Source organism: Branchiostoma lanceolatum, chromosome 8, assembly GCF_035083965.1.
Source record: "Branchiostoma lanceolatum isolate klBraLanc5 chromosome 8, klBraLanc5.hap2, whole genome shotgun sequence".
In the NCBI taxonomy this organism is placed as follows: Eukaryota; Metazoa; Chordata; class Leptocardii; order Amphioxiformes; family Branchiostomatidae; genus Branchiostoma; species Branchiostoma lanceolatum.
In genome coordinates, this window is record NC_089729.1 from 13,194,428 (window position 1) to 13,218,764 (window position 24,337).

The window sequence follows — 24,337 nt, forward strand, 5'->3', positions numbered from 1 at the left end:
CGTGATTATGCAAATATTCAAAAAGGTTGACGGGAAGGTAAATAAACATCCAGCTACAAGTAAACACCAGCAAGATGGCGGCCGAGCACCAAAACCGTTATACAGATAAACAGGTGAAAATTGTATTTTTTTGCCGTCACAGCCAGTTCTGACACGTTGTATGAATTGTTAAGGGTACGTAATAGGTGAAGCTACCACATAAAGCTGTTATCAATTGTTGTTTCGATGAATATACCTGATTATAATGACGTTTTAGAACTGACTTTGCGTCCAAGGGAGGGGGGTATGACTATGAATATGATGATGACTAAATATGTCATGACACGATCTGCAAAATGTGGATCATTTAATTGATGAAAATATACTCTTTTCTGATTCATTGCAAATCATTTAAGACGCTGGTCATTTGTGTACGTGATCAGATTATTTAACCTACACTTGAAGTTGCCTAATTTTATGATTTATTATTATTCTAAAATATCAGCTGACTTTGTAATATGATACGCACGTAACGTTATCTTGAAGGTTAAGGACATGTTACTTTACCCATGTTTGCTTATTAACCAAAACCAAAATTGGGAAAATTGTCTACTGTCACCGGAAAAAGATAGACTCAAGTACAGAAAGTTGACAGAACGTACCCCACCAATTTCACAATGAAATTTCAAGAAGCTACCAATTGAAAGTCAAAGTTTAGGATGACGTGTCCCATTTAGTTTTGGTGTTAGAGGGTTGAGGAAAGATAATGCCATTGTAAAAGGTCATTGGAGTCAGTATACACAAATTACATGGTACAGAATGACACACTTTTCAGTCCAAGGACATCATCCATTTTTTTCTTTTAATAAATCTGAAGCCCATAAATAAAATCATCCCAGGTGAGATATAACATATACTCCAGGGTTGACTTTGATTTAAAAGAAAAAAAATTCAGTCCAATTTTCAACTTAGGATCTTTCGGTTTTGAGCATAATTTTTTTTCAGTGCTACATCCAAATCAAGCGACCTTAGCTACACACTGTAGCTGTACTATATCTTCAGCAATCGCTCGAGTAATTGTAATGTTTTAAATCTTAAAAACTTCACTAATGTTTTGTACAAGGGACATGCAAGCAAATACCTTATTTGGAGCAAAGTTGGAAAAATTACAAACAAGGGTAGTAATTGCCCTTTAAAATTAAATTATATACCGTTTTATAATATTTAGAAGACAATTCACCATAGAGCCCAATTTTGTGGACCAATATCATATTTCTTGAATATATGTATGATATGATATGATATAAACGAGTGTAACGTTGAATGTGTTGAAATTTAGATAAATTAGTGGAAACTCGTCAATGACATTGCTTCATATCTTTTTATTAGAACAGACAATATACAAATTACAGTATATCTGTGTTCTATAACAGTCAACTTTCAGGCAAACAAAATTTTTGATATTAAGTTATCAAATTCCCAAAGGATTGTAGCTGCTCTTTTCAGCTAGTAATGCATGAAAAAGTTAGTCACAAATTTGAGAAAAAGCAACAGCTTTTTTACCTACTATTCTTTTACATTTTTTCAGTGATTTTGTTGAATTTTGTAATTGTTTGGAAATGAGATCTAAATTATTAATTAGATTGGATATTTATTTCATGTCCTCGAGTGTTTTGTGCAAACTACATGCAGCTTTTCAATGCAGATGAAGATTTTACACTGAGTCATAATGTCTGTTTCACTATGACTAATGTGTGTTAATATACATATCTTGATATAATTTATAAAGTTAAACGGACAAAATTTTCAATCTACTCTGAACTTGCTGAAGGCATATTTTTTATAGGAGAATTTAAAAACGCTCTCTAAAATCCCCCCTCCCCATAGCTAGTTATCATGTACATGTACCTTCTGCCCGGTACAGAAATCTCTTTCTATATTTGGCTGTTATGCCACAGGGGTAGAGCTGAGGATAGGGATAAATCTGCCTGCGGGGAAGACATTCCGCACATACCGTCCATACTCCCAACCCCATCAGAGGAAACGCCAGGCACCGCTTAGAATAGTCACTGGGACCATCTAGGGTCCCCTATAGCTAATTATATAAAGGTACATGTGGCCATGTACATGTAGTACTAATGTGGCACTTAATGACAATGCCGTTACCGTAGATCGGTTTAAGTACGTGGGGCTCAATTTCGCTGTATGATTGGGAAAGGATCTGGCATATTTCCAGTGTTTTAAGTTTGTATTTGACTAATAGAACATATTCAAACTAAATCAAAGTAAGGGGTTTACAAACGTGCCTCTAATATTTCATGTTTTACAGTATTTAGTCTTTATTTTATTGACATCACAAAAGGATGGGCCTACTGCAACTATGAAAACCAAAAGTGAAAACAAAAATTCAACATACATGTATGTATTGTATATATGTGTATCAACTTGCTTAGTTTAGCTTAAGTTACTGTTTACAAATTACAGTTTTCCACATTTACAGTTTGCAATTGTTCAATGCTATTGTACACCTGATAGTGATACAGATTTTATGTATGTCTGAACATTAATATAATTTATGTGACTTGAATGGTACAACATTTTAGAATTTCCACATTGTCAATTAAGCAAAAAATAAGAATTCTATCAATCAATCTATACCAAACTCAATACAGGATTAAAATCATTAGATATTAAAGATACTTGCCCTATCTACTGTGAGAGGTGAAATGTTTTCAGTCATTTTTTGTTTGGTACTAGTATTTTAATTTAAACTAAACTTGAAACAACTGTGAGCAGTTTTTGTTCTGTCTTCTGCCCGCATGCTACCTTTATCAAATGCAAAATCAAAACCAACGCATACACTTCATTTTCTCAATACAGTCAAATTATATCCCTGGTAACAACTAACATTTCCCCTTTTACAGTATTGACCTGTTGGTTCTCAAATGATCATGAGGACCACATGTGGCCATCTCTTGTGTGGTGGGTTCTTTAACAACATGCTCGAGGTGTGGTTCTCCCCAAACATGTACTGTGATCTCCGGATTTACCTTCCCATCAAAGAAAATGTCCCTCACTGAATCATTTTGATGAGTCAAGTGAGGAAATTGGCATAAATTTAAAGCACCCTTTGTTCCAAGGGTACAAATCTGGACTGTCTCCATGCCAGCTTTGGATTTTTTCCTGTCTCACTCATTGTTTAGGAGCCCATGTTGTTGATTTCTGTTGTTAAATCTGTCATTTTAACTAAGCTTACGTTTTCATCAGTTTCATGTCAAGAAGATTTTGTGTACACTTTTTGTCCGTCCCAACAAGCAGATTTCTGTTTCAGGACGGAGGGACAAGTCTTGGAGACAGCCCTGCGTACAAATACTACAACATTGGACCTTCAGCTGCTACAGTGCCTGGGATTCGAACCCCCAACAACAATAATCACAAGGCCACAACTACCAACTTGGTAAAACACAGCTAACCCTGTCTTTTCTATTTTCCTCCAGTTAGTTGAAAGTTCACAACTCGAGAAAGACCTCCAAATCTGGAGAGACATCATCATCCACGCAGACAGGGTGCTACGATGGGAGAAACCTATCTATCCCATCATCCTTTGTTCATGCCTCACTGTTTTATTCTGGTAGGTGTCTTTTAGTAACAACTTAGTGTGGTGATGTTTGGCTGCTTTTAGAGAAAAAGGGTGGAGCTGTACACATGTGCTAGTACTAGTATTAGTATTGACTATTATATGTAGGGCTTGAATTAACACCAGTCCTGCATATTGTAACTTATGCAAGTGCAGGTTTGGAGATTAGAGCAGGTATGGTATTGTTGTATGAAGTGGCCATGTGCACCACTCACAATTGTATCACACAGCTTAGAAAGTTAGAAGCAGGTCATGCATATTGCACCACTTTGCCTGAGTCTGTTTTATTATATAGTCATGTATATATGACACACATCATGTTTGAATGTTGCCAGAATACAACGGTCTATAGGGCTCAAATTACTAACTATAAGTGGTAAGTGTATAATACATGCACTTTGTTGTGCCCAAAATTAGAGTAATGTGCACCAATATCATTGTTGACTGGGTGCGCCTACAGGTACAAGAAATGTTTACATTTGTATTTGTATAGGGTTTCATATACAAATGTATATGTAATGAAAGGTACTATTGGCTGTGTGGCTGTGAGGATTATGGCTTCAGTCTAGCATGTGAGAGTGTATGCTGGAGGGTATTTAAGGTTGATGAGATGTGAGGTTTACTAGTTTAGTGTGGCAGCGTGATTATATTTAGCTAACTTTCGAGTCCAGCGAAGAGACAGTGCTTGAGTCTGAGAGTTATGTCTAGACTAGAGTTTAGCATGACAATGTGAGAGTTAATATGCTGTAGTGTGGCTGTGTGAGGGTTAAGGTTTGAACTTTGAGCCTGTGTCAAAGTTAAGGCTTCAGTCTTGTAACTTGTGTGTTATGGCTTGAACCTTTTAGTGCAGGGGTTGAGCTGGCTCTTTTACGTTGTCCTTTGAAATAGCACCACGATGCTACATGCTACACTTTTTGCCATCTAACATTAACAATCAGCAATACAAATGTATAATATTAACAAGGCCATCCTTTTTTTACGAAAAGAACACATTGAATACATACATAAACATCATGAAAAAAAACATAACATTTGATTATTGATCTAGCAATGCTCATATCTTTGGCAACGATGAGATTTGTGCAGATTTTGAATGCATTTTACCAATTCTGGCCCAAATATGTTGAACTATCAATTATAAATCCATGTTGCATTTGCACATTTGGCTGTTATCTTGTCATAGATTTGCCTTCCTGCAAAGTTTTGTAAAACTGCAAGACAGAAACAATAATTCATGTATTTCTCTATACATATGTACGTGTGCATGTTAAAGCATGTAAAATGGCTTGAAGTATGTGCGCCGATTGGAGGAGGGCTATAATATATCATTCCAGCTGCTTTGTTCTTTTGCTACTGATTCTGTGCTTTTGCTTTCCAGACCTTTTTTTTTTATAAATTTGGTTTCCAGTCGTAACTAATTTATAAATGTGTTGCTTTTCTGTCCTGTCGCCCACACCTTTATGTGGTGGTCCCTCCTCTTCTTTCTTCAAGTATTGTCATGCTGTAAGTCTTTCCTTCCCATATCCATATATATTATTTCTGCATGCCACACAATCTTTGTGCTGAAATTTTTTCCCTTAAATCCGCTTTGCTTTGCTTTATCATGATCAGTTTGTGACAAGTTGAGCTTTTTATGTGCAGTTCTTGCATAAACCACCAGAGGTCGCTTTCTTTGAATGTGTGTTCAGAACAAATTGTGCTGGGTACATGTACATATGGATGTATTATGATGTACTTAATAAGATCAGGTATCAGCAAGATTGCAAAGAATTGCATCCAAAGGTGAGATGAATTAAAACTAAAAGCAAACATTTGCACGAAGAATTCATCTATATGTAAGCATGACAATGTCTTGGGTAAGAGTGAAGTTGTATATGATGCTTGTTGAATGAGCATTTTTATGCCTATTATAAGTTGTTAAGAAATGTCATTAAGTTTTATGTTCTTGTAACGTCTGTGATGCTAATACCATGCATTGTTTTCTACCCGACCCCCCCTCCCTGTTTGTGTGTGATGGTATAGCCTTGTGTACTGGTTGGAACCATCGGTGTTGACGGGGGTGTCCACCCTCCTCCTGGTCGTGTGCTTGCTGGACTACCTTGTGCCCACCATACTTCCCAAGTTTATCAAGCCAAGTGAATGGTAAGGAAAACATGTCATTATTTAATTGATAAACATAGCTTGTCATTGCTATCACGGTTACTTCATATCAAGTTCAAGGGAGTGATGAGCAATCATGAAGTATTGTTTGTGTGTCAGCCTGTTTGTTTGTGTTTCTGCAATTTACAATAAACACAATGCAGCATTGCCATATATTGTACATACATGTATAATTATCCACTATTGCTGCTATTTTGCGGGTGGGCCTGGAGAGCAGTTAACTTGAGGCCAGGGGGTTGGAATGAAAAAGAATACTAGTATTACTAGTGGCATCATTGAAGATGTATGCAAATGCTGCATTGTGTACATTATATTATAACCGTATTGGGAACTATGGAAATAGATACTACACAGACATTAGCCCAAAACAATTACATCTAGAAGTCAGGCTACACATGTCAGGGCTCGAAATTCATCTTTGGGAATAGGTGCACTGGTGCACCCAACTAAAAAAATTGGGTGCACAGAAAGAATTTTGGGTGCACCAGATAAAATAAAGTTGAATGTTCTTCAGAACATAATTACAAAGTTTAAGGCTGCTGCCTTTCTTAAGAACTTCAATCTTTAATTCTATAGCTAACTTTAAAATTTCAAACAAATAATACATTAAATAAAGAACAGCAAAAAGTTATCATGCTGTTTTTTATACTTACATTTCAAGAATATTCTGTATACTAGTGTACAATAGTACCTTAACCCTATAGGCTACAAAAATATCTAGGTGCACTGGTGCACCCACAGTCAAAAAGTAGGTGCACAGCTCCAATTTTGGGTGCACTGGGTGCACATGCACCCACTATTTCGAGCCCTGCATGTGTATACAGTAATTTGTATAAGTCAGCTACTAAATGAATACTTATTAAGTATATCATGTAAACATCTGGTTGTGATTTTACTGAGTAGTTTTATGAAATCCTGGAAAGCTAGCAGAAATAGATTTTCATGGGTTTTTTATTGCCTTAGAATATTGACATGTACTAGTAACATCATGAATATTGTAATGTTATATTTGTCCACAGGACAGAGGAGCAACAACAACGTTATCATGACATATGTGCCAGTCTAGTGCAGACCAAAGACTTCCTGGTCGTGTGTAAAAACACCTTCTTGACCCTCAAGGAGGAGAAACCTAAGCTGGTACATACTTATTTACATAAGTTTGTTCAAAATACAAAGTGTAAAACTGAAATAACATGTCAATATTATAACTTAAGCAGAATAATTAGCAAGTTTAGTTACCTTATAATTTATATATAGTTGCTTGGGAGTATTCAAAAAAGTTTAGTAGAATTTACTGTTGAAAACATTGGATCAGTTTTGGTAGTGGTGTCACAGTGATATTGTTAGCTTGCTTTTCAAAAAGTTACATTTGTAAAGTGAATACATATTAAGTATATTGAGTATGAGTACATGTGTATGTTGATAAATGTAGATTGAGCCTAACATTTCTTACTCAAGTTTTTTGTTGTTTTGTGGTCTGTAAACATATCCTTCCATAGCAGATGATAGGCGAGATTACTATGATATGCTTATTTCTCTTTCAGTATTTCTTGTCTGTTATGAGTGTGTTGGCAACTCTGGCATGGGTGGGGAATGCAGTTCACAACCTACTGCTTACCTATCTATCAGGTGAGTTACAGTAGTTGTAACAATCAACAGAAAGTTGTAAAGAGTTGTAGCAACATGCATAGGGCCTGGTGTTTAATTCTCATACTGTTAAGCTAAGGTAGCCTTTTTGCAACATTGGGTACATCCGGTCATTAACATTCAAGTGCACAGAAAAAAATTGGGTGCCCAACATATATTAATATATATAAACCAGAATGTCAGCAAAATCTTACTGCCTCTCTTCAGAACTTGAATCTGAAATTGTATAGCTTACTTTTAAATTTCAAACAAGATGTACAACAAAGGTTTTATGATTTTTTCTTTCACTTAGGCCACACCAATTTGATTGCTTGGTTAACGGATATTTTTTCTAAAAAAAAAAAAATTTTAGAAAAAAAAATCATGAAAGCAGCCTTCTAGATCTGTTTTCATGATTTTTTTTTTTCCAAATTTTTTTTTTTTTCGGAAAATAAAAATCTGTTTACCAAGAAATTAAATTGGTCTGGCCTTAAATGTCAAGAATATGCTGCATACACATATACTACTAGTGTACTGCATACACATATACTACTGCCTCTATGTACATAACCCTACACAAATATATAAGTGCACCAATGCACCCACAGTCAAAAAATAGGTTCACAGCTCCAATTTTGAGTGAACATGCACTTATATTTATGCCTTGTGGCATAAAAATGCCTCATTTTGAGTTTGACTAGAATATTATTTCAGCTCTTTCCAATGATAGGATGAACATGTTGATTGATTTGATTGAATCAGAATTACTACAGTGCAATACATGTGGGACACAGGCAGCTATTATTGCGACCCACACATACCTGTTTTTACACTTGGGTGGAGTGGGGAAAATCGTGTGAAGTGCCTTTACCCAAGGGCACAACATCGGTAGCAGCAGGGCATTCGAATCCGGGACCGCTGGGTTCTGGGCCGAAAACCCTGCTGTTACGCCACACGGCTACACGGTGTTACTATTAAGCAAGTGAATTATTTTGTTGACCTTGAAACACTGCTGCTGTTGTCTTCCTTCTCAGTGTGCTTTGTGAGTCTTCTGCCTGGAATGTTGCACCATGGGATCCTGCAGTACTACTACCTGATGCTGATGAGACAACTGAAGGTGGTCATAGACAAAGTCCAGAAATCTCGCCAGAAGAAGGACTGAAAGAACCACAAACTGCCGTTGTCTTGTCCTACTGGAGTACTTAGTGTGGCGCCTCTACTGTGAGATGTCCTTTGTGTGTTACTTGACACACATATGGTAGCAAGTCTGAACATGTACATTGTGAACATGGCACTGTGAAGCTAGCACCAAAGTTGGCTGGTTAGTGAATACCAGGAAGGCTTGTACAGCTGTCAAAGTTTGCCTGTGTTTCAGTCAAAGCCGCATGCCTTGTGGAAAGTGGAGCTATCAGCTACAGTTTACAAGTTCTAAGACGGGTCTGAATAGTTTGAACGTTGAAAGCTCTGCTTCATGATAAAGTTTGAACCGACTTGTCTGCATAGGCAAGGGTGAACAGTAAGTGAGTTGGTCATGGGGAGGCTTTACAACATTTCTGGCGTCTTGTCATAAATATTCCTGTCTTAAAGTCTGTAAAATTCCCAGTTGTTCCAGAATGGTCCTAAACAGAATTATCAAGTCGTGAGTGAACTTTTCCAAGACTGGTGTTTTCAAGCTCTACCAAGGTACAAGATACACGACTGTTGACAGGCCTAGAGATGTGTTGAAAGCTTCCCTGTCCTGGGTGTACATGTATATGTGTCCTATACAAAGAGTGCCATGCGTATACGGGTCCTGTACAAAGAATGCTTAGTATATGGGTCCTGTATATATAAGCAGTGCCTATGTGTGTGTGTATCAATCCTGTACAAAGTGTGAAGACTATGGAAAAGAAAGCCTGAGGAAGTGGTGTTAAACTTAGAAGAGGGTGTCTTTCGTGACCAGTGCTGTTTAGTAGATAGTTGGTCTGTCTGGATCTGTTGTAGAAGAAAAAGAAGTATCAGTATCGTGTGTGCAAAGTAGACCTGTCCTTGTATTCTTCACTTGGTGCAGTTTGCCGTATGGTTTGCGGACATTCGCAACTAACTCGAGATATTTGAGGTTTGTATTGTTGTAATTGAGAGTACAGCCCAGATGCCAAATTAATAAATCAAGGCCAATTTATTATAAGATTTGTTCAGACAATCCTAACTATAGAGTATGCAAGGCATCTGATATACAGTTGACAGTGGAATTTAGTTGTGAACTATATGATGCTTAGACAAAACGAGAAGTATATTTTTGAGATGAATTGATTCCATTGTAATGATAGAAATCCCCAAATTCCCAGTCTTTAAGAAGGTATAGTAGTGGGGGTCTCTCCTTCTCTTGCCTAGAGTTATGATGACTTCACATGGTGAGCTCACTTCCTAAATCGACACCACATAATGTTTCACAAATTGCAGTAGTTGTACCACACTATTATAACCTTAGGCTGGAAGTCTCAATATACCATCTGTGACATTCACAAGCGTGTGTGTGGTTATGTAGGTACAGAAATGCTAAAAAGGTACCAGTAACCACTATAGTATCTGTTGGTGAGTTTGCCAGGCTACATGTACAGAGAGGTCTACGGTTCTTTAAACCGTATAGCATAGATGCAATTTGTTATACAGTATCATTGTGTATAATGCTCAGCTGTACACAATATGTGTACTTCATGCCACAGCAATTTGATCAGTTGTTTCTCCACTTTCTTTCTAAGAAAGGTGCGGTGAGAAGTCAAAAGAGAAAGAACAATGCTCAAGGTGAATAAGCGCAAATAGGCTATCCAATGACAATTACCGTATCGAATGACAGCTACAGCAACTGTAAACCAAGTTAGTAACATTGGCTATTTTTTGGCGACACCCCAGGGGCAGAGCCAAAGACCTAGAACTATGATGAGCTTGAAAATAATTAGATTATGTACAGGCGAGTGCTGGTGGACAAAAAAAAAGCTACAAAGCCTTCAAAAAGTCAAGAAACAACTGATTAAGTAAGTGTGGTGCTAGGCATGATTTTGTACCATGGGTAAACTTTCAAATGGAGGTATGATAAAGATTGGCAAAAGCTGTTCCTGGCAAGTTTGTACAAATGCTTTCTTGGCTGTTGCTCAAGTTCTTCAAGCAACATGCCTTGTTATTACTTATATATACTCATGTGGTTGTGCCACATGATATACTGGAGTGTTTTTGAAGACAAGATGGTGAGAAGTCACTGGTTGATCGATGTATATGTAAAAAGGTTTTCCGTTGTTGCAGTGATAATCTGTTTGTAACTGTTGATTAAGTACAAAACAGTCATCTGCAGTATTAAGTTTTGAGTTCGCATAATGAATTTTTCACACCCCATGTTGCATATTTATTTGGAAGTGGTTTTATTTTTGTTCTGAGTAATTAAAATGTAGATTTTCTTCACGCTATATGAAATGTGTTATTGTGCAATGCAGTGGTCAGATTTACTGTGTTATTGAAAAAGGTGGATAACTGCAACACACATTAAATGTTTGTATCAAACATTCTTCGTGTGCAGTGTAAAGCTCATTTCTGAACTCCCCGAAACTGGGAAATGACACATGATCATTCTGCATTCACTTTGAAATGTGAATTTGTACAGTCGAGTAAAGTTTATTACAAAACAGTTGTAACATGTACGTTGTAAGTTAAAGCGACGTATAAGACGATTATGCAGTTCAAGTGAGAATAGTAAACGGGATATTAACATGGCAGTGTCCGTAGTCATTGCAATCACTAGCACCTGTACATTCATTTTTAAAGGTAAGAAGAATATATCATTGTTTTAAATCAAATTTAGCTGCCGCAAAAACACCATCACTGTCACCATGGAAACCTCCAACACCATTGCATCTGCCGATCATCATCCTCCTCCAGCAGGCCCGATTCGCTCGGTACGTTACCTCCCAGCATCGACCCTGCCCTTCTGGCCCCTGATTTCGACTATTGGTGGCGTTACTGACATTTTCTCATGAATAATTAATGAGCTAGCCTTATTTGGCACAAACAGTCGTTATTTTGTTCTGAACCCAAAGTAGTGACGTAAGACGTAACCCTATAGCTTCCTCGCATCCTTTGCGGATTTCCACAAGATGAGCTTGTGGCAATCCTCTGATTGGGTGAAAGCTATTTGGTGGTGACGTCACCAATAGTCGAAATCTGGGGGCAGAAGAGCAGGACCGATGCTGGGAGATACCGTATCGAGCGAATCGGACCAGCTGGATGGAGGAGGAGGACAATAATCGGCTCATGCACATATGCAAAAAGGAACAGGATTAAGATGTTAAACAAACAAGCAAGGTGTATATAAGAAAACGCCTGATGAGTATTCAATTTGCAATGTACATGAATAGTCCCTTACGCGTACGTTTCTAAAATTGACGCAATTAAAGATACATCCATTATTACGAAACTAACTTTTATTCCTGAAAAAAAAACTTGCTCTTATACACCATGCAAATTTCTCGCCATCTTCTCATAGTCTTGATAAATCATTTAACTTTTAAATTATTTTAAACAGTACATTGTTTCAATTAGTCACCAATGCTATGCACTATGTCATTGATTATTAGGCATTGGATGCATAATGAAATCCCTAAGTAGTAAAGACGCGAGCAAATTATCCGATGACTTTAACTGTGTCCTGCAAGCCCCGTTCGTATAGTATGCATATAGGGGGTAGCTTTATTTGTTAACATTTACTGCAATCTCATTCCTTGTCGGTCACACGTATTTATGTCATGCCTGGGCCGCGAAAATGTTCTATACGGGAGTTCCGGACCGTGTGATAAATATAGAATACAACACGGGGTATTCCGTATCACCCGAGGTACCAGCCCGACCGCAGGTCGGATCGGCCGGAGGGCGATCCGATCCGCGGGAGGGCTGGGACCGAGGGTGATGCGGAATACAACGTGTTGTATTTTATTTATGTCATACCCACCCGAGAAAAAACACATTTCAATGCGGAATGCGCCAGAAGTTGATGGAGTTTTGTGTCCTCGAACACAAATTTACTGTAACAACATTGATTCCAACATCCGAATCCAGTATTCGAATCTTCTACGGCGGCGCAACCGGCGCGCTCGAAATGCATTCGAAATATGCTATGGAAGCCCGTGTGATACAACTCCCGAAACCTATGTGATACGCGCGGATAGTTATCACACGGTCCGGAACACCCGTATCAGGCCCTGAGGCATGACATAATTTCCCGTATCACATAGGGTTCGGGAGTTGTATCCGACGCCGTAGAAAATTCGAATAAGGCCGTCCTACCCACGATCAAATATACTCTAGATGCTGATAGCGTTTGGAATGAGCCTTGGATCCAAGTAGTCGTAGGGCTGGAAGCGCTGCGTTTGGTTTTCACGCTCAATTTTGCTTCCGACAACATCTAGATCCTGCTTGAACCTGTAAAAGACATCAAAATACACATCAATTTCAACGAAACTCATTCTGTTAAATATCTGTTCCACTTGTTGAATTACGTAATATACGATAATGCATGTCATACCTGGGCTGCAAAAATGTTCGATACGGGTGTTCCTGACCGTTATTACACGAGGTTCTATTTTTATCACACGGGCTTCCATAGAATATTTAGAGGGCATTTCGACTGCATCAGTTGCGCCGCGGAGGATACAAATCAAAAATATTTTGACGGCAGAATTTTTGTTTGTAGTTTTTCGGAGTTGCATAATTTGGGGGAGATGGGGGTCGGCGTTTGTTTACTTTTGAAACTTTGCAAAATCTGAGTTGGTTCCGAAGAACTCTTCGCTGCGTAACGCAAAATTGTCTGGACCCTCGGATTGCGGAAATTCTTTTAAAAGTTTCTAAAAAGTTTTAGAACAGTCGCTTTTTGCCATGGGGAGGAAATGGGCAAACATCTTGTATTGTGCTCGTGCAAATGTTGCCTTTCAAGTGTTCATTAAATTTACTTCTTATAAAATCGTCTTATCTGTCTGCGGAACACAAATCCTACTTTATGTTTAAACATTTTTGACAGATACCAAACGCTTCCATGATAACTACTTTCTCAATGTCGTCCTATCAGTTACAATGACATTGAACTTCATGGTCTGCAAAACCTTTGTTCATTTCATAGTTTCTTATTCAACATTTGTATTTTGCTTGCATTTCATTGCATTTTGACTACACTGAATTATTGTGTCGCCGCTGTGTATATAAATGAATGTTGCAACAATAGAGTCCATTCCAAGTCACCGCAAGGGTTGCTATTGTCGTAATTTAGAACTGTTTCTAATTCTTTGTAATTATTTGTCTAGGAGATTTTATACTTTGAAAATATTGTGAATGTCATTTGAACTTTATATTCATTTGCCAGGTTGTGTAAAACTTGAGAAATATTAATGATGTGGAATATGATATTTCTAATGGTTTCTAAATAATGGTTACAGCATTCCACCATTTCTACCATTTTTTTTACAATTATTTGTACCTGGGTTAGTGGGCTGTGAAGAAAGCAATTCACACATCTTTGCAAATTATGCTTGGGCACCATGCATAGATGGCTTGCACAAAGGGCCTAACAGTGTCCAGCAGTGACATCTAAAAATACACAGAGGCAGACAATAGGGCTGGATTAGCACCTACTTTTATGGGGGCAATTACCCTAATCCAATATTTGTAAACATTGCTCTATATTTCGAACTTAGAAGAATCACAAGAATCTACTAGATATTTGCAAATTATTGTAAATAAAGATTTTTGTGTGCAGTCCTTTTCAAAAATTTCTAAAACATCTAATTGGATACATTCAAATATTAATATTCATTTTTTTTAAATGAAGAACTATTGTGACTTAGATATTGTTTTATTCTAATTAATTAAAACTAATTACAAATATCATTTAAAAACCCTTGTGGTGACTTGGAATGGACTCTAAGACGACAATAACAACACAAACAAAAGACATTCAATACTTTTGAACGGCCTGCAGCACATTGGGACCTTCTAGGTATGAAACAAGGAAGTCTCCAAGAGGCAGTGTTGCCCGCTGACTGAGGACATCCGTCAAAAGGTTGATCTCAGACGTTTTGCTCTTTCCAGGAAGGGCATTCAGGATGTCCTGTTCTGTCAGAGCATCCTGTGGAAAGACGCATCCAATGAATTTACGTTGATGAAGGTTAGACATCCAGGTAATAAGATACGCCAAAAATATTCACTCAAGCAACTGGATAAAATTATGACACAGTCAGACGTTTCAGACAGCATCCACTGTCTTTCGTCAGTGACTAAAGAAAAGAACTGGAGAACCAAGTCAGAGTTTTGGTATAAAAACAACTGTTTCCCCAGTTCTTCCCTTCAGTCACTGACGAAAGACAGCGGATGCGTGTTTGAAACATCTGACTGTTTCAACATTTTAACCAGTTGCTTGAGTAACTATTTTTGGCGTATCATTTAAATTTAGATGCTTCCCTTCTATATCACAGTCATAACTAGATAATACTAACAGTGATTGCCATTGTGCACTAATGTATCAGTTTTAATCACCCATATTACTGTCCTACATAACATAACATAACAAGAAAATCTTATTTTATTGTTTAAAGATACATATATGGTACTTCAACGGGATTAGCACAATGTTTGATTCCCAGTGAAATAACTCATCTGATTAGGTCATCGTCATTTGCGATCAGTAGAAAAAATAAGAAATGTTGTTAAGAGATCACATAGCACCTAGCCTGATTACGTCACGCTTGCATCAACCCGTCCACTAGACCAATTATTGTCAGACTTAAAACTGTTTGTTACCATGGTATTGGAGGTTCTGATTACTGATTAATTGTCATAGTGTCGGACAATCTTAAGCTCCCATTGGTACTTTTAATTTTAGAATCAGAGCTCCAGACCTAAAGCCACCCTCTCACTGGACCCGCGGCACGCTGGCGGCGTCGCTGCGACCGATCGAATTGACATTTGAAAGCACTCAACGAATTTCGAATTCGTCGCCAAAAAAACGAATCTTTTTAAGCATTGTGTGTTTTGTTGTCTTTATGGTCATACTTGTACGTTTTGAATGATATTACCATTATAAACTCAAGAGTGCTAGTACCACGGATCCAGTCTAGGACGCAGCGACGCCACCAGCATGCCGTGGATCCAGTAAGAGGGGGTTTAACGCCAAATCAGATTCTGAAGCGAGAGATTGTGTAGCTCAGGCCACGTAACCTTATTTCTGAGCGGGTCTCCCAGTAAGAAGATCGGCATGTTGGGTACGAAGCCGTACTGGTCGAACTGCATGAAGTTGACGGCTGCGTGCTGCACGCTGCTGATGAAGATGATGGAGGTGACGGTTTGGATCAGCTGATCAAGAGTAGAGAAACGCCCATTCCCGGGAACTCCCTGTGCATGGTTAGAATAGAATCATTGTGGAAGAGGATTTAACGATAAGAATTAGGACTCCAGTCCTCTTATCACTTTCGGGGATAGCTGGATCCTGTGTCAAGCCAAATTTTCTGAGCTTGCCAAAAATGTGACAGGTCAGCTACTGCACCCGAGCACGACACTTGGGGGGGGGGGGGGGGGTTACAGTATACGTGAGAGGAGCACCTGTGTGGAGTTAGGGCTGGGGTCGATGGTGGCAGGGCAAGATTTACAGGATTAGGGTTAAGATTAGGGCTAGGGTTATGATTAGGATTAGGGAAAGGGTTTAAGTTATGATTAGGATTAGCGTTGGACTTATGCTTGAAAATTACCACGTCCCACGAATGTTTTGTACTTTGAGTACTCCTCTCACGTATACTGGGATCCACCTGAATTACCTTGATAACGATACTTTCATCAGATGAAGAAGAGAGGGCCTTTGCCCAAGCCTGGATCTCCTTGTCTCCCCTCAGCTTAGCAGAATTGTCTAAGAGGAAAACAGAACAACAAAAGGTAAAGGTAAAATAGTCATAATGCTTATTAGCTAGTTACAAACCACGAGAAATCTTATAGCAAACCTAGGTCTAGAAGACTACGTATCCATTAAAATCAGTGGCATGCAAGAATGTTGAAATGACATGGCCATGTACTAAGAATAACAAACAAAAAAATACTTAAAGTAGCTCTAGACTGGAGACCAGGTGGAAAAAGAAAAAAAAGGAAGACCCAAAACCACGTGGAGGAAAACCGTGTCAGCCGACCTGCGAGTCCTAGGGGCTCTCCTGGTGATCAGCTCAGAGTGTACCCAGGTGAAAATGGGCACCCGACTTCGGTTGGGAAAGGTCGTAATAAGGTCACCTGGTGGCGCCGAATGGCAGCCGCCCAAACACTTCCGACAGTTCCACAAAATGTGGATAAGATATGTAAATGTTGTGTATTATAATAATTTTATGAAGCTAATAATGTATAATGTAGTCCCAGTTCAATTCAGTGCACACGTCACGTGCACTGCGAAACTGTGATATTTTTAATGATATGAAATAAACCAATCATCATCATCATCATGTGATTCCTGTAAACCCTGCATCAAATCAGCACTATACAGGCTGCCATTGCGGGCAATTTCTGACCAATAAAAAACAAACATTATTGTGCTGCAAGAAAGACCCAAACGGAAAGGAAGAGTCACACCCTTAAGGCATCACCAAGGATAAAGAGGAATGAGGTAAGAGAAATAATGCCTTCAACCAGTGTCTAGCATTGAGTACTTAAGCCCCCCCCCCCCTCTCACTGGACCCGCGGTACGCTAGCGGCGTCGCTGCGTCCTTAACTGAATTTGTGTTACCCTTGATTTTATAATGAGAATATCATTCAAAACGTACAAGTATGACCAAAAAGACAACAAAACACACAATGCTTCAAAAGATTCGTTCGGCCGCAGCGACGCCGCCAGCGTGCCGCGGGTCCAGTGAGAGGTGGGTTTTAGCACAATTTTGATTTAGATGACTAGCAAATAACCTGTGGCGCTTACGTTTTTCACGACAGTTGAGCCATGCTATAAAAAAACCATACTGCATACATACTCTTGTGGTGCAGAACAATTTTACGTACCCGAGGCAACTGGTATATACATTATAAACACGACAGTCATATTTGCATACTTACTACCATCATCGTAGAAGATCCCAACGACGCTGGTGACGTAATTGTAGACTATGTAGTACAACTGCAGAGCATCGTCACGGTAGTAGTACTTGGGCAACGTTTTCACATCGTTTACCTGAACATTTGCAGAAGTATATACATGTTTGTACATATACATTGAAAGGGCCGTGCTTCGTGTTAGTATCTAGACTAGAATAGTCACATGTTACCAATTATCTGTCCGTCCTTCCATGGTACATGTACTTACAATTAGCCTACGGGCAAGAACTTGCAATAAACTTATTATTAAACTTATTATTATAAAGTGAATTTAGTATTGATTTAGTATTCATTGAGAATCAAATCGTCCTTGCAGTAAGAAAAGAATTGCCCCGACTTTTTCAATATATATCGACAGGATAGAATATCATGCATACAACGATCTATAACGCATGTTGACTTAGGTGAAACAAGTAAAGATGATCAATAATACGAGCTGTATAAAGTTTTCGATAGTTTAGTTGTCATTAACTGCTCCTCACCCCTCGGTTTTTCAAATCTTGTGGAAGCGTTCCATCCACATCAAGTCGCCATGTCTTCAGCCTGTGGTCGCGAATCATCAATTTAGAGAAACAATTTAGAATTAGTTTGACATTCTATGCCAAATATCAATAATAAACTAGCTAGTAGACACAAACATAGTAGTTATCAATGATGTATATGATTATCCAAGCAACATAACTATGGTAAGTATGGTATACATCGTTGGAGGTTTTTACTTACTGGCAAACGCCTAACGTTAATATATAAGTGAGTGAACAATACATTATCTGATGCAATGACACAGTAGGTGCTTTGTCCTTCCTGCATTTGGTAGGTCGTGGGTTCATACCAAAATTGACACGTACTATTTTCTCTACGTAGCACCCAGCACTTAGGGCAGAGTATGAAAGTTGAACACTAACCAGCCACTGCAAGTGGACTAGCCCCCTGATGTAGTGATTGCGCAATGTTGTGACGTGTGGGTGTGGCCCAAGGGCTATATAAACAGAGATGGGCACCGCCCTATGCAACAACATGCATGCTCTTTCACACCTCGATCCATGACTTACTTTTCTCTGACAAGAGCAAAGCTGCCGGACACGCCAATCTGTGTAACTAGATCCAGACCACCACCTTTGTTGACCAGTGTGTCCAGCGCAAGCCTATACAACAAGAAAAGTATCAACGCCGTTAGGCCCCGTTCACACTTTTTACTTCTTTGGCCGCAAACTTTACCTAAACCAAAGAAATGTCAATACGGAACTTCTACAGACTTGAATATACGCATAAGTGTGGACGAGCCTTCATACCTTGAATGTATCTTTTATATTTTGGTAATAACACGCTACAATGAATAGAATCTATGTGGACATACCAATATTGTTTTAATGCATCTTATATTTGTATTATTTTGCATCTTGATTACGTACGCATGCCGTTTGTATTCATATACACCCATAGCAATGCCAAAATTGGAAAGATATCAAACACTCGCTATGTGACTGCTGTGCTTGATCTAAGTGACTTATTTTAGCCTAGCAATGCCTCTCACTGGTTGATAGCAAAAAGGTAGATGAAGTGCGGCTGCATCAACCGGAGGATCGGGTGGGCCGGCGCGAGGTTCTGAAACGCCGTAACAGCGAAGTACTCAACCAACAGATGGGTAAATCCTGTAAAGAGCACAAAGGTACGTATGTACATGTTACATTCATCTCAAGCAGGATGAGTGCACTCACGCCGTCACTTTGGCGTATATATGATATTCAACTGACTTACACATGTCAATAATTCCCATTATTTATCATTAAGCGTTTTGCCATTTTTGTATTGATTATGAAAATCAGCTCCTCATTTGCATGTTTTGTATCTGTTTGTTTCACCTACGATGAATTACATGTGTTACATTTATTGAAGTCCAGAAACTGAAAACAGCGCAATTAATGTCCTAATTAATTATGCAAATTAATTATGCAAATTCTATTCTTATTTGCATAATATGAATCCAACTACGTACATCTCCACTTTGGAATATTTTGACAAAAAGGCCTTGCAGTTCCAAAATTAAATTTCAGGTGACCCAAACCTTCCCCACTTTGTCCTGCCACCCAAATGTCAAGACTACAGCATGTCCGGGTTAAGAGATACATTGAAAAACTGGTATAATAGAATTTTGTTCTCCTTAATCATGCAAATATCTTCCTATTTTGCATAATGTTTCAATTCGTACATATCTGTATGAGCTACCTACATACCAAAACTCATAAAGATCCGTTAATACCTTCTTGAGTTATCCTTTTCGGAATATTTTGTCAAAAATGCTTCTATAATTATTGAACTGGCCGCAAGGAAGCCCAAACATATATCACTTATTTCCGAGCACAATAGCTATCTAACGTAACATGACCTATTTACGTGTAGAACCTATTTACGTCCGGTTTGGCTCATGTCCACATGTCGCGGTGTATTATGCCAAGGTCTGTTCTCATGAGCAATAAAGAACATCATAAGTATGATCCTTAGCCATCTCTTTAATTTTTGCACAGCAAAACATAATGGCCATGCGTTTACCACGTGAACGCCACGTGCCGCGCATGTGGGGGGGATTTACAAATAAACATTGCTTTTGTCCATCGCGTTAAGCAAGTGGCCGGACAGACATAGTGATTTTATTATCATTTGTCTGCAGACTACTTTGGACAGTTACTGTGCATTTTTTTCTGGTCTATGTTCTTCAAGCATAGTGCTAGAAGGGAAAAGACCGAGGTGGACGATAATGGGTTACCCTAGCACAATTCTTCATCATATACCTCAGTATAAATACATGCTCGCACGGCGTTAAATAGGCGGAGAAAAACTTACAGACCATGCATTTACTTTTTAGAAGAGCTGATATTTCTGACCATGGGTTTAAAATTTGGCTCTGTCCGTGCGGTTTTAAGATAAAAACGTTTTGAATAAATCGGACGTAAATTGGTCATGTTACGTTACCACCACAGAAATCGTGACCATAGCATGTCCAAAACACGAGACATCAAATCCGGAAGTTCCGCTGCAGTACCATAAATAAACAAAAGTCCAAAAACAAACAAGCAAACAAACAAACAAATAATGGATGTTTTAACATTGTATCACTTTGTCTTTGCTTGGTACTACTACAAAGGGAGAAATGACGAATTGTGACGTGTGAAATTCGTCTCACCAAGATGAGGCACTGCCTCGTGGTAGTTCCCATCCGCACAGTTGAACCACATCTTCGCCATCAGCCACGTGTAAGGCGGGTCGTTCGGCAAGAATACCTATAATTGGACGGTTTTGACTAATGAGTCTCAAATGATATTCAGAGTGCACATGTTCGTACGACAAATAGACGGTGAGTGTATTTTCTACAACTGCTAGCATGGATTGACTTTACATGTAAAGCCTCACACATTCATTTTCAGTTTTATTGCCTAGCCCTGCACTCGAATATACGGCATGTATCTAAGGTCTCAACATTGGCCTGTTTGTCAATTATCACTGGCCAGACCAGAGTACTACAATGAACCTTCACTTATACTAAAAACTGAGCCGCATTTTTCACACGCTAGAACTCACGGCAACCCATCGCCTTTGGTTTAATCCGTTGCCAGGAAATGGTCAGGTATTGATTTATAAAATTTGAACACGTTATTTAAAAATACTTATTTACATACGCAATATGTGTGATATTGAATCTGATTTACTTCATCTGCCCTAGAATATTAGTTTGTTGTTCATTTGTTAAAGGGTGGACAATGTGTAAGCTTTTACGCTTCTGGCCTCCCTTGGACATCGGCGTTATCATTAGTTTTGTTTGCTTATTGAAATCACTTATGTGTAAAAAGAATCATGGCGATGACGGCACCGCACGTAGTACATATTCAAGCCCGGGTCTATACTAGAAGTCCACGTGGCAAATCGTCTAGCTGGGATACGAACACGAAAGGTACATGTTAGAACGTCTCTCGACACCTAAAAAACGCAGTTAATTCCTAATTGCGGATGCATAATATATCCGAATCGGGTAGTTTTACCAGATACGTTTGGGACATACGTTGACTATCCCAAATGAGATTCGGAGCTCATCCAGGACAAAGACCTGTTTGGAATGCAACACGGATTCTGGATAACAGGGTTTTTCATTCACATCTATATACAATCAACAGCCGACGTTTCGCTAGCCGCCCGTCACCTTCTTTAGGGCAATACTGACTGGTTCTATTCTATACATATACATGTTATTATCATTGTATTATTGAAAATACTTTACGTTTGGAACCTCACTGTAAGCAGCGACATCTTGCTGCGTAGTACCAATACTGCCCTAAGTTAGGTTACAGATGGTCACCGAAACGTCGATCGGCTCGTGATTGTGTATAAATCCTGGTCATGATTGTGAATAAATAACCTTGTTAGCCAGTAATTTTTCAACCTCATGAAATTATTCACGGAACAAGGACTCTTATTGATAATCTAAGTAAAAGGGCTCACTGGGTTCTTCTCTTTGTCGTTAGGATACAGCTGGATGGCCACAGGAACCAGGTCCCCGCTGTCTCTGACAAAGAACAGTCCATAAGGAGCACACATCTGTGGGGTGAGCATGATCGTTTTAAGATGTAAAACGATATACGAATTTTATTTATTATTCAGTCATTCTGTGGGTTTTTTAAACTACTGGATGGCCTCTTCAGGGTACGGGTAATATTTTTTGATGGAGCCCCTATATATGCACAACAAAACATAATCAATATAAATTATAGGAATGAAACATAATGAATATACTAGTATTGAGGGAGGGTTTCTGTGGTAAAGTCTACTATCTTAAGACTGAGGAATGTTGATATTGAGCAGTCTAATAATCTAATACATTGGAGTTTTATGTTTGTTTTAATGGCCACCGCACAGTTACAATAGATGTAATAGACCCTCCCCCCCTTCTCACTGGATCCGAGGAACGCTGGCCGCGTCGCCGCGTCCTAAACTGGATATGTGTTACCCTTGACTTTATAATGGGAATATCACTCAAAACGTACAAGTAGAACCAAAAGACAACAAAACAAACAAAGTTTAAAAAGATTCGTTTTTGTCAATGAAATTCGTTGAGTGCTTTATTTGTCAATTCGGTCGGCCGCAGCGACGCCGACAGCGTGCCGCGGGTCCAGTGAGAGGGGGGCTTGTGGTGTGGTATATAGGGCACACGTGAAATAATTATTTTCTTGAAATGAAAAACAATATGTTTTTCATACTGTGCAAATGAAGCAAAAAGGACTTACAGGATTGTTGATCTCAGATGCTGTTATCTTCATGTTGGTGTGATCGACAATGTACAGACGCTTCTTTCGCATCGCTTCATTCAGAGACAGGCCTTGTAGGAAAGGTTTGACCATCTTCGACGTTACGCCAAACCTGTGGAACAAGCGGTTGAGACAAAGGTGTGCTGTTAAAGGAGTCCTAAACTCCAGAGGGGGTGTTATTTTCAACTAGATTATGTATCAATGAATACATAAAGAGCCGAATTTTTACAGAATTCCGCTTACAGAATTGCACAAAGTGTGTTTTGTAAAACACTAAACACATGTATACCCTATACGTATACACACTCCCTTCATCGTGAATATTTTGGCATAGATAAGGGGCGATAAGCACAATAAGAAGGCCAGTTTTTAATAAGACGTAAAAGAACACGTAACAAGACATGTTTTTCTTATCTCCCCTGAAACTCTTTTTGTAACCTAACTTTTGTTAGGCCTTGTCAGGTAATTGTATTCAGCCATAGGCTGAGGTTGTTTAATTCAATAAATCAGAAACTTCTTGCGTCCAGAACCGTGCTTTATCCAGAACCGTGCCTAGGCAGAGTTTTGGATAGTGCCTGTGGCAAAAGCACGTCCTTGGATACACGGGGACTATACAGAACCTTTCCAAATCTAACCGTCAACCCTGCATGGGCACGAAATTGGATAGGCACGGTTCTGGATACGACACGTACTATAGTATACGTACCTGGCGTGTAAAAATCCTCCAAGCTCAAAATACTAACGGGGATATATACATGTAAATAGAGCCGGGCGGACGTATAGTAAACTTCATTTTATTGAATCGTCAAGCGATCACGATATCTTCTGGCTATTTCCAGCTTAACAAAAGGAATACCAGAGGAATACATATTAACAGCTTGCATACTAATTGCCAACATAATACAGAAATACTGTGACAAGTTGAGCTACGGTCGATTGACATGCAAATCAATGACACCAGCATGGCGGTCAGCACCTGTCTGCTCCATTGATATGAAAAGTGAGTGAAGACGCTCTATACTCACGCCTTCGGTATCTCCGTGCACAAACGAATCGATGTGGGGTTAACTCCAGTGAGACGCTGAGCGCCAAAATGCTCATCAGTTTTCCAGTCGACCTTTCCCTTGGGTACAACAAAAGAAATTTCTCCCAGACTCAAATCAGTAACATAAAAGTGGTGGCTAAGATAATTATAAGAAGTTACATGTGGCAGATAGGACGTGATAAATGAAGATAATCTCGCGAGAGCTCGCTAGAGGGTCATGTGATCGTCTCGCGAGATTACCGTGAGATTTCCTCACTTTCGGGATTCTGCCTTCAGGGAACGCCTGGGTGATACTCTCGAAAGATGTCCACCGCCCATCTTTGAAGAGGAGGAGCAGATCCTTCAGGGCTAATGCGATCCCCACTTTGACCATAGCACCCTGCAATTGTGTCCACATAGGCAAATGTTTAACAAATCAAAAATCAAATCAGATCAAAGGATACACACGTACACGCACACACAGACAGA

The 24,337-nt window shown here is 39.0% G+C and overlaps 2 protein-coding genes across 3 annotated transcripts in view; one reads left to right on the forward strand and one right to left on the reverse strand.

Annotated features, from left to right (window-relative positions):
* LOC136440429 (ADP-ribosylation factor-like protein 6-interacting protein 1) lies at nucleotides 1-10,938 on the forward strand. Of its 2 annotated transcripts, XM_066436472.1 has the most exons (6): nucleotides 2-113; nucleotides 3,477-3,610; nucleotides 5,639-5,758; nucleotides 6,796-6,913; nucleotides 7,321-7,405; nucleotides 8,437-10,938. In XM_066436472.1, the coding sequence occupies exons 1-6, from the start codon at nucleotides 75-77 to the stop codon at nucleotides 8,562-8,564; spliced, it is 624 nt and encodes a 207-aa protein (XP_066292569.1). In that variant the 5' UTR covers nucleotides 2-74; the 3' UTR covers nucleotides 8,565-10,938. The 2 variants fall into 2 exon arrangements, with proteins under 2 accessions (XP_066292570.1, XP_066292569.1); XM_066436473.1 differs by lacking the exon at nucleotides 5,639-5,758 and having other exon boundaries at nucleotides 1-113.
* LOC136440430 (allene oxide synthase-lipoxygenase protein-like) overlaps nucleotides 8,770-24,337 on the reverse strand; it is a 24,449-nt gene continuing 8,881 nt past the window's right edge. Inside the window, exons 7-19 of the mRNA XM_066436474.1 lie at nucleotides 24,126-24,248; nucleotides 23,850-23,947; nucleotides 22,804-22,936; nucleotides 22,022-22,117; nucleotides 20,712-20,808; nucleotides 19,065-19,182; nucleotides 18,583-18,675; nucleotides 18,013-18,073; nucleotides 17,495-17,606; nucleotides 16,225-16,313; nucleotides 15,632-15,805; nucleotides 14,380-14,543; nucleotides 8,770-12,847 (exon numbers count right to left, since the gene is read on the reverse strand). Coding sequence (XP_066292571.1) covers nucleotides 12,730-12,847; nucleotides 14,380-14,543; nucleotides 15,632-15,805; nucleotides 16,225-16,313; nucleotides 17,495-17,606; nucleotides 18,013-18,073; nucleotides 18,583-18,675; nucleotides 19,065-19,182; nucleotides 20,712-20,808; nucleotides 22,022-22,117; nucleotides 22,804-22,936; nucleotides 23,850-23,947; nucleotides 24,126-24,248 — 1,476 coding nt within the window. The 3' untranslated portion in view covers nucleotides 8,770-12,729. The remainder of the gene's footprint in view (nucleotides 12,848-14,379; nucleotides 14,544-15,631; nucleotides 15,806-16,224; nucleotides 16,314-17,494; nucleotides 17,607-18,012; nucleotides 18,074-18,582; nucleotides 18,676-19,064; nucleotides 19,183-20,711; nucleotides 20,809-22,021; nucleotides 22,118-22,803; nucleotides 22,937-23,849; nucleotides 23,948-24,125; nucleotides 24,249-24,337) is intronic.